At 47.8% G+C, this 16,490-nt stretch overlaps 1 protein-coding gene across 1 annotated transcript in view; it reads left to right on the top strand.

Annotated features, from left to right (window-relative positions):
• The window catches only part of LOC147117285 (ATP-binding cassette sub-family A member 13-like), a 250,509-nt gene that overhangs the window by 135,763 nt on the left and 98,256 nt on the right, over positions 1-16,490 (top strand). The window contains exons 24-26 of the mRNA XM_085988134.1: positions 5,875-6,105; positions 8,034-8,136; positions 10,189-10,438. Of these exons, the coding sequence (XP_085844260.1) occupies positions 5,875-6,105; positions 8,034-8,136; positions 10,189-10,438 (584 nt within the window). The remainder of the gene's footprint in view (positions 1-5,874; positions 6,106-8,033; positions 8,137-10,188; positions 10,439-16,490) is intronic.

Genomic DNA, 16,490 nt, shown 5'->3' with positions numbered 1-16,490 from the left:
TTCGTCTGCTTCCAATATTCCCGATTCTGAGGTAGATGCAATTGGTACTTCGGTTTCATCACCAGGTGTATCGGATCGTGGTGTGGAATTGACGTTTTCCAGTGACTCTAGAATCTGGTCAGCATGGCGTCTTACAATGCTCTCTCCAACGTCCACGGTATACATGAGAGGTCCTTGCCGTGTACAGATCGTTCCTGGCTGCCATTTCTCTGTGCGGTAGTCCCGGGCCAAAACTGGTTGACCTATCTTAAAACTACTGGTCGGCCTTTCATTCATATTCTGAAACTGCCTGTTCTCCACATCTCTTCTGATGTTTGGCTTAACCAAATCCAAGCGGCATCGTAGTCTTCGATTGAAGAACATCATGGCTGGAGTTTGGTTGGTAACCGCATGTGTCGCATTCCGGTAGGCAAACAAGAAGTTATCCACCTTGTGTTGTAGGGGTATGTCTTCATTACACATTGCCTTGATAGCCTTCTTGAATGTTTGAACGAACCTCTCAGCCAATCCATTGGTGGCTGGATGATATGGGGCGGATGTGTAACACTTAACACCATTGTTCTTTAAGAACCTCCGGAACTCTTCAGACACAAACTGTGGTCCATTGTCGGAGCAAATCTGTTCAGGCAGCCCATTTCTGGCGAATATGGTTCGTAAGACTGTGATAGTTTTTTCTGTGGTGGTTGAGGACATTTTTATTACCTCTGGCCACTTTGAATGTGCATCCACCGCAATTAAAAACATCGAGTCCATAAATGGACCAGCAAAATCAATGTGCACCCTTTGCCATGGAGATGAGGGCCACTCCCATGGATGTAGAGGGGCTTGTGGTGGGGCGTTTTGGACCTTCTGGCATCCTGTACAGCTCTTGGTCATCTCTTCGATTTCTCTATCGATTCCCGGCCACCACACAAACGCTCTGGCTAAGTTCTTCATTTTTACCCCTCCCAGATGACCCTCATGAAGCTCATTGAGCACTCTATCCTTCAATTTGGGTGGACTTACTACTCTGGATCCACACATCAAGGTTCCTCTGTACACTGACAGCTGTTCTCTTCTCGGCGAGAATGCTGGCAACAGTGGTTCGCCATGTGCTGGCCATCCCTTCACCGTTAAATCATAGACCCAGGAAAGTGTCGGGTCATTTCGTGTTTCCTTTTCTATGTTTGCATTCGTCACAGGTAGACATTGGACTATGGTTGAGTGGAATATCTCCACTGGATCCACTGCAGGTGCTTCTTCCACCGTCGGCAACGGTAGGCGCGACAATCCATCAGCATTCCCATGCTGTTTAGTTCCTTTGTACTCGATGTCATATTGGTGTGTCCCTAGGAAAAGGGACCACCTCTGTAGCCGTTGTGCTGTCATTATCGGGACGCCCTTCTGAGGGTTGAAAATGGAGACAAGAGTTTGATGATCAGTTAGTAGAGTAAATTTCTGACCGTGCAGGTAGTGATTGAACTTCTTCACCCCCCACACCAGGCTGAGGGCCTCTCTGTCAATCTGGGCGTAGTTACGCTTGGCTGAAGTTAACGAGCGTGACGCAAAAGCTATCGGCCTCTCTGAACCATCAAGGAATTTATGTGACAGTACCGCTCCAATGCTGTAGGGAGACGCATCACACGCCAGTCTTATCGGTAGTGATGGGTTGTAGTGAGCCAATACTTCTCTTGAAGTGATTAGGTCTTTACTCTTCTGAAAGGCCCGCTTACATTCATTGCTCCATTTCCATGCTACTCCAGTTTGTAGTAGGGCGTTCAGTGGGTGCAGAATTGTGGACAAATTCGGCAAAAACTTATGGTAGTAATTCACCAATCCGAGGAATGGCCTCAGTTGCGACATATTTTCAGGCGCTGGAGCCTTAACTACTGCTTCAATTTTGTCAGGGGACTTATGTAACCCCTCTTCATCAATCATGTGGCCACAATACGATATCTGTTTCTTAAAAAACTCACACTTGGGGCGATTGGTTCGTAGCCCATGTTCTCTTAGTCTAGTGAGCACCTGCTCTAGGTTGGCAAGGTGTTCACTGTCATCTTCACCTGTCACTAGGATGTTGTCCAAGTAACACTGAGTCCCCGGAATCCCTTGCAGGACTTGTTCCATCGCTCTTTGCCATATCGCCGGAGCTGATGCTACTCCGAATACCAGTCGATTATACTGGTAAAGACCTTTGTGAGTGTTTATCATGAGATACTTCCTAGAGGATTCTTCAACCTCCATCTGCAAATATGCTTGTGCTAGGTCAATTTTTGTAAAACGCTTCCCTCCAGATAGTGAGGCGAAAATATCTTCTATCCTCAGGAGAGGATATTGTACTGTGTGAAGGACTGGGTTCACCATCACCTTGAAGTCCCCACAGATGCGAACCTTCCTTGGCTCCTCAGACTTATTGTTTAACATTTTCTTCATGACAGGAACGATGGGTGTCGCCCACTCGCTCCAGTCTACCTTAGCTAACACGCCTGCATTCTCCAGATTCTCCAGCTCTGCCTCGACGGCTGGGCGAATTGCATATGGTACCGGTCTTGCTTTGAAAAACTTGGGAATTGCATTCTCTTCTATTTTTATCGAGGCGGTTACGCCTTTAAGAGTTCCCAGTTCTTGTTGAAATACCTCTTTGGCGTTAGCTAAGATTTTTTGACAATCGTCCAGGTGTGACGTTGTCATCCTTTTTACCAGCCACCGTCAGTGCCTGAATGGAGTGCCAGTCTAAACTTATCTTTCTGATCCATTCACATCCCAGTAACGGTGGTCCACCATCTTGCAGTATGTACAGATACAATTTCTGTATTTCCTTGCCGTTGTATTCGACAGGCACCCTTATTTTCCCTCTGGGGTATACTTTTTGCCCCGTATACGTCTTCAAGACAATGGATGTCTCTTTCAAGGGTATGTGTGAGAATAGCCGCTCGTAGTCTCGTCGATTCATGACGGTCAGGGCTGATCCTGTATCCAATTCCATTTTGACTTGGGACCCTGCTATCGTGAGGGTGACCCAAATGGTTCGGTGATCCTCTTTTGCGATTACGTTGTGAAGTTTGAGACAGCTTAGTCTCTTGTTCCCGGATTCACTATCGCTCATCTGGTCTTCGGAACTACTGTCCGTCATCTTTTGTACTTTCCTGTACTGTTCCTTAGTAGCCTTTTTGTTGTCGTTAGTCTTCTTCCCAGACCTGCAAACTCGTGCAATGTGCCCCATCTTTCCGCATTGCCTGCATATTTTGTCCTTGGACCAGCAGTCCTTCTGGTCATGGGTTGTTCTGCCGCAGCGATAACATTTTTCAAATCCCCGTGTCATTTCATGGGTGCCGTATTCCTGTGGCTTTTGCTGTATTTCCGCAGCTCCCCTTGCTGCTGCTTCGTACGATACTGCCACGCTGAGAGCCTTATCTAGCGCCAGCTCTTTCTCTGAGAGTAACCTCTTCTGGGTTCCTTCACTCAGGAGTCCACAGACAAATTTGTCCCGTAGGGTATCTGCCAGTCCTGCTCCGAACTGGCAGTGCTTTGATAGCTTGCGTAGTTCCGTAAGGTAATCAGCATTGCTCTCATCTTTATGCTGATTTCTCCTGTGGAATTTAAATCTTTCTGCTATCAGCAGCGGTGTAGGATTTAGGTGTTCCTGTAGGATATCAACAATTTCGTTAAAACTCTTCGCCATCGGTTTGGCTGGAGTAATCAGGTTCCGCAATAGGCCGTACGTTCTTGCGCCCATTAAGTTTAGTAGTACCGATGCCTTCTTCTCATCGGCTACTTCGTTTGCCTCGCAATATACTTCGACTCTTTCCACATACGTGGTCCAGTCTTCTATTGCATTATCGAAGGCAGTGATATTGCCAGTCTTCGGCATCTTGGAAATCTAAGATGGCGCCTCCCGCGCTTTGCCTTCTTCCCCGATTTAACAAAATGGCGCCTCCCGCGACTTCCGTCTTCTCCGCTGCTGCTAGCGCTGTTGTTGGCGTTTTATGCCTTGATGGCGACGCCCTATGGTCTTCGCGCACTTCCCCCCGCGCTGCTGCTAACGCCGCTCTCCGCGGTTCCCGTGGCAAACTGCAGCTCCTCGCGGCTTTCTGCGCTTCTAATTTCTTTTATTTCCCCGTCGTCGGAGCATCCCTGCGGGACACTTTCCTCCCTCTTCTCGGGTCTGTACGCTGCCCGGCTTCGTAGCACCGGCCGCGCCCTGTGTGCTCCACCCTCTCTCTCTCTCTCCTCTTCCCGACAACGCTGCTCGGCCCCGTTGAAAAGCCACCCGATCGAGCTCCAGCCCGCTGCAGCCCAGGAAGGATCAGTGTACTACCTGCCACCAGCCCGATTAGCTGGAACACCATAGACTGGATAACCAAGCCCCGCTCTCGACAGCCTCTCCTGCAAATCTTTCACTCCGATGAATCAGAGGCGGTTGCCCACGGTCGACGCCCGTTTCTTCTGATTGTTTTTTTTTTCTTTCTTCCTTCTGGCCTCGACCTCTGACAACTTCGCTTCAGGGATGGATCCCCATGAGGTGGTGCAGACTGTAGGTAAGTTCGGATCTGCTCGTCGCCAGTATTATGTCGGTGTGTAATTGAGACACGGACTGCAGGAGTTGGTTATAACAGGTCTTTACTGAGTGGAGACAAACGGGAACTAACTATGCAAAGTTACTACACAGGCTTATATACAGGGGTGGTCACTACTGGTACTGCAGTATACAGGGGCTGCAGAATATAGTTCCTTCTGCAAAGTACATACACTACAGGACTCATGTTAGAAGTAAGACTGTCAGTGTTTGACAGCTTCAAACAGCTGTGAAACACTGATATTTCATCTGTTAAAACGTCTGGGCGGGATTAACAAGGTCAATCAAGTGAAAATCGCGTGGATAGGCCGCATCTCGATGGAGGCGGGACTACAACCCGAAAGTTGTAGTCCCGCCTCCTTCCCGACTTCTGAATGAAAATCCAACCCTTAAGGAAGGTTGCTCATAGTTTGTGTGCAGATTGCCAGTGGAGCTTTAAACTGCTGCATTTTGTTTTTTTAGGAAGCTGTTACGTTATGGCACATTACTTTGTGAAAAAGGAACTGTTTGTATTGAATAGCCAACCTCTACCATCACTATATTTTACATGAACACTCTCCTTTACCAGTAAAAGTGTAATAAAAACTTCCCTAATAAATGCTCCTTCAGCTCTGTGGCTGATTGTAAACACAGTTAAAACTTACCTTTCCACGAGATTCGTTGTGACTGTAACATTCATTACATTATTGCAGCTTCACAAGTTCAGAAGATCATCATAATTTTTTCCCATTTTTTATACATTGCTGAACTTGGGTGAAATAAAACTAGGGAAAAAAGCAGTGCAGTAGCTGGATGAATCTTTCATATCTTATATATTGTGTTAATAAACATATCACATAAAGATTATCTGATTTACATTACATTAAGCAATATAAAGAAATTGTTTGTGGCAATAAAGAAAAAAGTTTAAATCCTAATTTAATTAATATGTATTTGAAAGGGCTTCAGTTGCAGGCACCACACCTGCAACAATTTTCCGATATGTGTTGGCAGTGGGTTAAACTCCCTGCTAATAAGGTGTGCTCAGATAAACACTAATTCAATTGATAGAGGCCTAAATTAATTTAGGACCAACACATACGGCCTTCGGGCTTCAGCAATAGCTTTCAATCTTTTATGTAAGGCTGGCTACAAATCATTAATAACTTCTCATTAGTTTTCCTTAACAATCTTTATAGTATAAGTTTCATATCTGACTAAATCTTTTGATATACAGAAGGATTTTACCAGTGATTATTGAAATTAATATGGACAAGGTGGCTTACAAGTTGACAATGCAATGTTTGGTTAAGTAATTTCTGTTGCTCTTATTTCAATAGCCCTCTGTGGCAGGATCTGATGAGTCATGTGATATTGGCCATGTGACCGCCCTGGTGAAGGAGCACATTCCCCTGGCCTTTCTGAAGGAAGACACCTATGGAGGGCTAACATATATCATTCCCACAATAGAAGATAAAACTGCTTATGAGAGGTTGTTTCACGCTCTGGACAAAAATATGGAAAAGCTGCATCTAAGCAGCTACAGCATCTCTGATACCACACTGGAGGAGGTAGGGGTTCAATACAAGTCACATTGGGGTTAATAATGGGGTTTAAAGCACCATTATTTCTTGTAGCTTCAGACAAGATTGTACTTGCACATATCAATTGATTTTAAACAGAGCAAAAGCCAAAATTAAGTTGTGCCACTGCATGCTACCAATTTAGGAAGGGCAGTGGAACAGAAGAGGCAACTCAGAAACTACAAAATGAGTTGGACAAGATATGTAAATGGACAGAACAATGATAGCTGAAACTTACTGCGACAAGTGCAAAGTGCTACACATAGGAAGGAAAAATGGAAAAGTGTACTCCATGAATAGTTTTGAAATAGCTCAAGTTTATGCTATTTTATCTGAGGTTTCTGAGGATCTTCAGCCAAAGTTATAGCAGATGATCAGGAGAACCCCAGTAGAAATTCAACCCCCAGGAGCAGAACTAGGGGACACATCCAACTAGTAAAAGTAATTTTAGGATTGGTATTAAGAAATGCTTCCAACTGAGAGGAATCAATGTGTGGAATAAATTTCCAGATACAATAGGAGGACTTTAGGTTGTTTCTGGATGGATGATTTACAATGGGCTGAATGGCTTTCCTCATCCTTGTGAACATTGTCATTTTAGTCCATCAAACACAGGGGCATTTTTCAGGGACTTAATTTTTTTAACTTTTTTTCCCCAATGTGTAAATTTCAGTGGCATCTTTGTGCTTTTGGAGCTAGGAGAAAGTTATTCCATTTTTAAAATTATTTTTGATAACAATAGTGTTTTATTGTGCCAGTGAAAGAAAATTCCCTGAATTTCTGTGGGGTTCTCCTAATGTTCTGCCGTAACTTTGGTCAGAGATTGGCAAGAACGTCCGGAGAAGCAGCATATGACTAAAAGGTTGTTCGCAACCTTGAGATGTCCTAAAGCGCTTCACAGCCAATGAAGTACTTTTCAAGTAAAGTCACTGTTGTAATGTAACGGAAATGAGGCAGCCAATTTGTGCAAAGCAAGGTCCCGCAACAGGCAATGAAATAAATAAACAGATGATCTGTTTTAATGATTTTGATTAAGGGATAAATGTTGGCAAAGACTGAGGGAGAACTGCCCTGTTCTTCTTCCAATAATGTCATGAGATCTTTTATAAACACCTGAGAGACTAGATGGCGCCTCACTTTAATGTCTCATCCAAAAGTCAGCACCTCTGACAGTGCAGCACTTCCCCAGTACTACACTGAAGTGTCAGCCTAGATTCTGTGCTCATTGAAATGAGGCTTGAACCCACAACCTTCCAGCTCAGAGCTGAGACTGCTACCACTGAGCCAAGGCTGAAACTAAAGCAGATTTTCTACTTTGATGCTGATTACTCAGCTTAAGATTTTTTAATGTTGCTTCACTATGCTGTGTTGTGGATTGTCCTCTGGTGATACTTCCTCCACACATCTGCTGCATTTCTTATGAACATCTTCCTTCACCCATTTTTCTTCTCCTGTAGAGTCAGCTCATGCACCTCCTCCCCCAAGAGGATAGATTGGCACTTGCAACGAGTTCTCTGCTTGTGCCACTCTTTGCTGCCCACAGTAGCTGCCTAGACGTGACCCTCCCTCTGATGTATCTGTCTGCCTCTAAGGAAGCACTGGCCTCTGCTCAATTCCTCTGCACACCAATATGGATGAGATCAAGAGCTAAGCGGAGTAGCGAATCCCCTACTCCATAGTGCCAGTATCAGTACAGCAATGTACTGTGCCATTGTATTACCAGCCAAGTGGCAGCTTGAAGAAGTCAGTTGAATAATCCCACATAAACCACATTGATTTTGTTTCATATAAATTTAATAATTACAGATCCAAAGCTTTATAGATGCTATTTAAAGTTTAATTAAGTAATTTAAAATTAATCTGATTAAATTTAAAATCTACTTTCATGTCAACTTTTCTGTTTCCTGTTTCACCAGGTGTTTCTGAAGTTGCTTCAGAGTGAAGGAAGACCTGCACCTTATCAAGGCCAGGACAAAGAGTCTCTAAAGTCTGAGAGCATTGAATCAACTCACAGCGACAGTGAGTAACTAAATCCAGCTGATATTGTACAAAATGATTAACATTCATGGCACTTAAATCAGTTTAAAGGTATGGCATCACTTTTAAAAATGTCAATCTTTCCAGTTTTCTAAATTTAAATTATTCTGGCGTGTTTCCCGTCTGCACCATGCTGCTGCGAGAAGATAATGGGGTCGATTTTCATGTGACTGCTTCTATCGGGCGGGAGGCGGGCAGAGTGAGCCTGCTCTATGGAAGTGGTCTAAGGCCCGAAACATTTTCACAGTCGGTTCTCATCAGCGTTCCATTGGCGAGGTGTGCTCACTTTAATGCTCCTCCTGACCCCACAAAAACAATTTTAAAAGCTTTTTCTAATGTGTTTTGAGCAGCCTGCAGTGTACAACCAAAGATACCTCAAAATTGCATTGAGGTCCTATGGATGTCAAAAGACTACAATTTGAACTGGCTATTGAGGCTCTTGCCTGTTTCCAGTGGCCACCTGGGCTGCCCAGTTCAAAGCCCTCACTAAAATGGCTCAGACTCAGATGTTGGCAGGAACGGGGCTGTGGTGCTATTTTTATCGCACTATTGCCATGTTCCCACCCAGCAGGGCTGCTGAAATCGGCTCCCATGATTGGAGGCCTGGTCACATTTGAGTGACTCCTGTGGACCTTCTAGCAGCTGGCTAATGAGCAGCATTAATGCAGAAACAATTTTCCAGTTTACTCTTTCAGGCAGGGGTAAGTATGTAGCATGTGAAGAAAACAACAAATACATTTAAAAAAGCAAATCCAACAGTGATTTAAATAGAAGCTTGCTGCAGATATACTGACAGACTTTTGATTCAATATGTGATTGAGCAAGTTACGCAATCATTACTACAGGAAACACTTTTTTACCCGGCACCGACGGGACCGGCGTGGTGCCGGTTTGTCAAAAAGTCCGGATTACAGAGAGGTATAGTTAAAAGGTACGAGAGCTCCGTACACAGCAACAAATCCAGGCTTCCCTGTTGCTTAGCAACAGCTGCAGGAACCCCAGCCACAGACCAAGTGTCCCTGTTGCATAGCAACAAGTGCAGGAACCCCGATTACACAGCCACAGATCCAGGAACGGCCACTAATATGAAGTAAAACTTACCTGAACCTACTCCTGAATTTTGCCGGTTAACAGAGTTTTCCGGTTATTTAGATGCCAGTAAATCGAGAGTTTCCTATATTAGCAAGCTGGGAAAATCAATCCAGTTTTATTTTTTCCCAGTAATAGTTCCTAAGACCACCCTCTTCTCATATCCATTTTTTGGGTTGGAAGTCAAACAATTTGGGATGAAACATGTTTTCGCTAGCTATCCACCACTTTCTGCCTACGTGGAAAAATCCCGATTGTGAGAGTGTGGGTTCTCCTTCCTCCCAACTCCCCGACCCCATTGTCATGTCACAGTAAAAGATGGAATTGGCGGTTTGATGGTCTCAACAGAAGTCCTGCCAGTTCTGCTCTGAGCACAATCAGCAGAAAGTACTTCTGCATGTCATAGGCATGCTTGCTGTATAAGTGCCTTAAATGGGGTCCACAATTCCATTTCCTGCCCCCGCCACAGTCAATCTGACAGATTGCTGTTAGGAAAGTGGCAACTTGCCCAGGGACCAAATCAGAACTCAAAATGATTTCTTCAGCCACATTGGCTAGACTAGTCTCCTCCCCGCCCCCCTCCCCCACTGCAACTCTCCATCCCACCCAGGGAAACAGTAAGGTGCCACTCCAAATTCCCTGTCACCCAGGAGGGCGGACACCCAGGGAGCACTGGACATGTGGGAAGACGTTATACAGAACTTTTCTTCAAGAGATTAAAAAAGTTGAGGAGACCATTTGGGAGAGCAAATTGTATAAGGAAAGTTCTTGTTGAACCATATAGCATTCTTTAATTCCATACTTATATTCTTTAAAATGTACCTTTGTCTGTCAGCAGAATGCCTTGATATATAAAGAGATTTAATGTAATTGAAATGACTGCAAAGAACAAGTGCGTATATCAAACTTGTTTGTGTTGAATACAATGTTTTTTTCTTGCACAAGGTGCGACCCTTGCTGGAGCCCAGCGAGTGACTGGAATGCGACTGATTTTTAAACAGATGGCAGCTCTGATGATTAAACGCTTTCACCATTCACGGAGGGATTGGAAAGGGGCCATTGCCAACCTGCTGCTTCCTGTTCTCTTTGTCATTCTAGCGATGGCTCTATTCAGTGTGAAGCCTTTAGTTGCTGAATATCCTTCACTCCAACTGTCTCCAAATATATATCAGGATTCAGATGTCACATTCTTCAGGTCAGATATCCTAATTATTCACTTCAAAGTTTACCTCAGCCCCAGACATGAGGAAGTGCTAAAACAGCCTTGCCCTCAGTGAATGTAGAGTCAGCTCTGAGGAACAGCTGAATATGCAGAGGAAATGACTCATTGTGCTCTTAATAGACAGCAAATGTGCTCTTAATAGACAGCAAATCCACCTATCTGCTGTTTTAATTTCAGTTTCATCTGTTGATAAACATGATATATGAATACACGTGAGTTTCTTGAAACTGTTGCTATCAGAATATAATTCACCTGATTAGTATTTAGGAGTTGGGTTGTAAATTTTAAAAAAGCACCTTTTTGTTGCAAATGTTTGTACAGTATTAGATTCATTAATCTGTTCCTAGATTGAAAATGACACTTTACAGTTCAAAAAAATAGCACAATGGAGAATACTAATGCATTAAAGTAACTAATATGGACAGCATTTTTAAATTATCTTTGAACTGAAAATCTGCAGTTCAGCATCCCAGCTTAAATGGCGGGATGTGCCTGCCCAGGATCTCTGGTGCTACCTCACCAAAGTTTGCACCCTCAGGGGCATGTCGCTTAAGTACCTGCACCACGAAGCAAGCATCTTGGGCTAAAAGACGCAGCACAAAAATTATCTCAAGAAACTGGAAGTTGAGGAAGCACATTTTAGTGACAAACATATGCATAATCTGGGGGGAATTTTAACCCCCAAAAAAGGATGGGTTGGGGTTGGTGGGAAGATAAAGTGCTAAAAATCTGAATCCCGACCAGAACCCGCCTCCAACCCGCCCACTTACGGTTTTAACGGAGGCAGGACGGGAGTTGGGCAGACAACCCGCTCCCAGGAGGCTGTTCATTTAAATATTCTAATGAGGCTGGCGTGCCTCAGATTTAACCATGATTTAAACTTTAACAGTGGCTGGTTGGATTTTGCAGGCCTCATGAAAAACAAGGACTGCTGGATCCAGGAGGTAAGTGCCTTTACACTTACCCCCTGGGCCAGCGTCCCTGCCAAACCCACCCCCCGCCATCTATAAAATCCCTCCCCCCCCCCCCATACTCTTCCAGCCCCCATGCGATAAGCCCCCGGCTACCCTCCCCCCCCCCCCCCCCCACGATGAGTTCCTGAACCCCCATGAGCCTCCGGCCCCCACATGATGAGCTCCCGGGCCCCCCAAGCGATCCCCCCTTCCCTTCTCTCTGTAGGCTAGTGCCGCAGGCCTACCCGCCTGCAGCCAGCCAGCTTCTCCATCCATTGAATGGGTTGTGGAAGCCCATAATACCCTCCCGCTGTATAGGACTAACCACCCTAGCAGCCGGCATAAAGATGGTTACAGCCATGGAAGGAGCGTTCACATTGCGGACCCAACCCGCCAAAGTATTAAAATTCAGGCCACTGTATGTCAATCTGGGCGTCATCCTGCTGCTGTTGATCTAATATCACTTGAGGACCTTGAAAGGGATGAGTGTTGCAAGTTATGAAGTTTTACATTGCATCTTGAAGGTGTGCCCTCCTGAGGTATTGGTATGTATGAGATGCAGAGAATGAGCTGTCGGGTTATGTGAGCGCTTGATGTGAGTGAGGAATACATGTAGAACAGGCAACGTCTTGCGAGAAGCAACCTTTGGGCCAGCCACAAGATACATGGTATATTTGAGTGCTGTTTCCTTGCCAAATTCCTTTAAAGGAGCCACTTTCTTCTCCATCTTGTCCTAGATCCGACAGATAGGCCTAGAAATTCGGTTGTTAGCGCCAGCGGTTAGCGCCTAAAGAGACTGAGAATTGGGGCGTTACCCAATGTTGGGGTGGGCGCAATGAAGATAGCGACAACTCCCATATTGACTATAGATTTAACACCTGCGCTAAGTGTTTGCGTGCGCCCGCGTGCGCAAGCAGATCATGACGTCATTTCAGTGTGCAACGCCTTTTAGGTGCCCCTGACCGGATATTGGGTGGCGCCCGGAACCTTTACGCCTAGCGCTATTAGTGACAGTTCGAAGGAACGTTAGCAGGCCCTTCTCGTAGTCGGGGGGCGCTATTTAAAGGGGACAGCTCTAGTATAAAAGCTGCAGCCACTTGGCCTGTTCATTGCGATCATTGGTGGAGAGAGTTGGTGAGCTACTGTGGAGCAGAGTTTTTGGAATTTAGCATTAGAGTACTTGGGACCTTCAAACCTGTCCGGAGCAGTTGGAGCACTAGACCTAACAGCCTTTTGACCAACTGGCATCGGAATGGGAGCTGCTTTGGAGGGCGATGGCCTCATGGCCGAACACTATGAAGGGGCAGAGAGACGGTGGGAGAGAGGGCTGGGATTGGCCAGAAGGAGGAGGGGCAATGGAGGTCGGCCAATCCGAGGGTATGCTGCGAGGGTCTTTAGGCAGCAGGTGTCATACCTTGACATGTCGGAGGAGCAGTGTGTGCGAAGGCTCCGATTCGGGAGGGACGTTGTTACTGAGCTGTGCCACCTGCTTGCTGAGGATCTGCAGCCGCGTCTACGGTGCAGGACCTCTCTGTCGGTGGCCGTTAAACTGACTGTTGCCCTCAATTTTTATGCCACTGGATCCTTTCAGTCAGCCACTGGGGACATTGCGAATATCTCTCAGTTTGCAGTCCACTGTTGCATCCGGCAAGTTACAGCTGCCCTTTATAGGCGAAGGCATCAATTCATCACCTTCCCTCTGACCCCGGAGAAGCAGGCGGAGCGCGCGCAGGGCTTCGCTGCTATTGCGGACTTCCCCATGGTGCAGCGGGCGATTGACTGTACACACGTGGCTTTGAGGGCACCATTCCAGAATCCTGAGGACTTCCGCAACCGCAAGGGGTTCCACTTCCTCAACGTGCAGCTGGTCTGTGACCACCGCCAAATCATCATGGCAGTCAACGCCCAATTCCCAGGGAGCAGCCACGATGCCTTTATCCTGCGGCAGACCTCAGTTTGTGACCTTTTTGAGGGGCCGGCTCGACCACAAGGCTGGCTTATTGGGGACAAGGGCTATCCTCTCTGCCCATGGCTGATGACACCACTCCGTGTGGCCGCCACCCCAGCAGAAGAGCTGTTCAACAGCAGCTATCAGGCGACCAGGAACATTGTAGAGCACACTATTGGTGTGCTCAAACAGCGTTTCCGATGTCTGGACCATTCGGGGGGAGCCCTGCAGTACTTGCCGGAGCAAGTGGGCCACATCGTCGTCGTCTGCTGCATGCTCCACAACTTGGCGATTTGACGCACCCAGCCAATTCCAGCTGTCCCTCAACGACCAGCAGAGCAGGCGGACGAGGAGGAGGAGGAGGAGGAGGAAGAGCATGTGGACGAGGAGGAGGAGGAGGACGATGGAAGGGCTCCTGAAAGTGGAAGGGCCATCCGTCAGAGGCTCATCAGGACTCATTTCGAGGCCCCTCTGGCGGAATGATGGGTGTCTTTACTCCTGCGCACTTTGGATGTTTGAAAGCCTCTGAAGGCCAGCATCACTGTAATTAGTCACGTGTACCATAGCACATTAAAACTTTTCTTTATTGTCACAAAAGCCTTTCATTACAGCAAAACAACGTCATGTCAACAGAAACCATAACTAACAAAATAACAGTTAACTCTTCGGCAAAACTCAACAAACCATTTCCAACAATTACAACAGGTGAGGGTATCCTTGAATTTGGCCAAAGAAACGTCTCAGCACCTCCCTCTACTACTGGCCCCTTGATGGAGAACGACTTCTCTTTCGCGGTCGGCCCCTTCCCTCCCTGCTGCTCCTACGTAATTGAACCCCAGTGACGGGGTCAAGGCTGGGGGACGCCTGCTGACTGTGTGGAAGCGCAGAAGCCCCTGAGGGACGGCCTGGCCGACCTCTGGGCTTGGAGGGTGCGGACGCAGGATGCTTGATCTGAGCATGGCTGGAAGCAGTGTGCCCTGCAGGTGGTGGCAGCTGCACTGCAGACGTACCAGCGCTGGCATGTGCAATGGTCACCTGCCAAGAGCGGACACCTGCACCATGGTCGGACGACACACTGGCTCTCTGAGGGGACCGGCTCGGCTCATCCACCACAATCGCATGCTCCACTGATTCCTGGCCTTGTATGGGACTGGAAGGGCCCGGGGTGATCCTAGCTGATGCAGATAGGGTGGCTGCAGTGAGAGTTCGCGTTGCCTCAATCTGGGTGTGGACAAGGCCGGCAAGTGACTGCGTGGCAGCAGTGAGGACCTGTGTGGCAGGTGCCAGTGCTTCGGAGAAGTCCAGGACAGCTCTTTCCATTGCTTCAGACAAGGCCGGTGCCGACCATTCCACTGCCTCAGACAAGCCCTGGACAGACCGTTCCAGGGATTGTCCAAAGCCCTGAACAGTCCTTTCCATAGCGGCCTCGAAGCCCTGGACAGTCCTCTCCATTGTTGCCCCGAAGCCCTGGAGAGTCCTCTCCATTGCTGCCCCGAAGTCCAACACACTCTTTGCCAGTGTATCTATTGACTGAGGCATCCTCCCCACTGCAGCCATCAGCTCAGTGTGCCTGAGCCGGGCCTGGGTGCTCATTTCAGCCAGGCGACGCACCTCCTCTGCACTCTGTGCAGCAGTCATCACTACCTGCCTTGCCCTCCGGGGAGACGGTGGCCGAACTTGCCTACCCCCCTTGCGTTGCTGCATGCCGCTTGTTCCGGCAACTGGCTGATCATCAGAGCACCCCCCCCTCCCCTCCAGGGAACTACTATCCCCAGTCTGCAGATGTGTATGCTCCCCTGAGATTGGAGCAGATGCTCCGGCTTCCTCCTGATCCTCGCCTCCGGAGGCACTGGCACTGGCAGCTTCAGGGCGTTGAGCCTGAGTTGGTGATGAATCATCTGAAAGCAGGGAGGTGGAAGAGTGGCTTTAGCAAAAGGACAGGTTGGCGGAAAGGCTCTGACATGGCTGCACACTGAGGAAGCATGCTGGCGGGGGGACCAAGTGGAAGGAAACAGCTGGAAAAGGTGAGAGCCTTACCCTCGCTGTCGGAAATGTGGTCGGCAGCTGCAGTGGTAACAGGACCACACAGACGTCCTCCAAGAATCTGGTGCACTCTCTCCTCGACCTAGGAGTGAGCAGCGAGGTCAGGAGGAGGAGCTATAACCCGGCATAAAAACCAGCGGCAGCGACCAGAGGCCCGAGACCAGCATCGGACCTAGGAGTGAGCAGCGAGGTCAGGAGGAGGAGCTATAACCCGGCATAAAAACCAGCGGCAGCGACCAGAGGCCCGAGACCAGCATCGGACCTAGGAGTGAGCAGCGAGGTCAGGAGGAGGAGCTATAACCCGGCATAAAAACCAGCGGCAGCGACCAGAGGCCCGAGACCAGCATCGGACCTAGGAGTGAGCAGCGAGGTCAGGAGGAGGAGCTATAACCCGGCATAAAAACCAGCGGCAGCGACCAGAGGCCCGAGACCAGCATTGGACCTAGGAGTGAGCAGCGAGGTCAGGAGGAGGAGCTATAACCCGGCATAAAAACCAGAGGCAGCGACCAGAGGCCCGAGACCAGCATCGGACCTAGGAGTGAGCAGCGAGGTCAGGAGGAGGAGCTATAACCCGGCATAAAAACCAGCGGCAGCGACCAGAGGCCCGAGACCAGCATCGGACCTAGGAGTGAGCAGCGAGGTCAGGAGGAGGAGCTATAACCCGGCATAAAAACCAGCGGCAGCGACCAGAGGCCCGAGACCAGCATTGGACCTAGGAGTGAGCAGCGAGGTCAGGAGGAGGAGCTATAACCCGGCATAAAAACCAGAGGCAGCGACCAGAGGCCCGAGACCAGCATCGGACCTAGGAGTGAGCAGCGAGGTCAGGAGGAGGAGCTATAACCCGGCATAAAAACCAGAGGCAGCGACCAGAGGCATACCAAATCAACAGCAGAGGAGAGAGGTAAAAAATAATCCAAGAGTGACGTCACCAGGAAGCAGGTAAGTGATTGGTTGGATTGGTTGGTGAGTATTTCTTCTTTTTATTACAAGCTTAAATTCGGCGGTTTTTTTCTAGGGTCTGTGCTGTAAGGGAGACAGTTGGTTAACCATTAAACTGGTGTAATTTAGAGGGATTGATTTA

This window comes from Somniosus microcephalus, chromosome 5, assembly GCF_052327205.1.
Source record: "Somniosus microcephalus isolate GS21.2 chromosome 5, FLI_Smic_1.0, whole genome shotgun sequence".
Taxonomy (NCBI): domain Eukaryota; kingdom Metazoa; phylum Chordata; class Chondrichthyes; order Squaliformes; family Somniosidae; genus Somniosus; species Somniosus microcephalus.
This window is presented reverse-complemented; position numbering and strand designations above follow the sequence as displayed.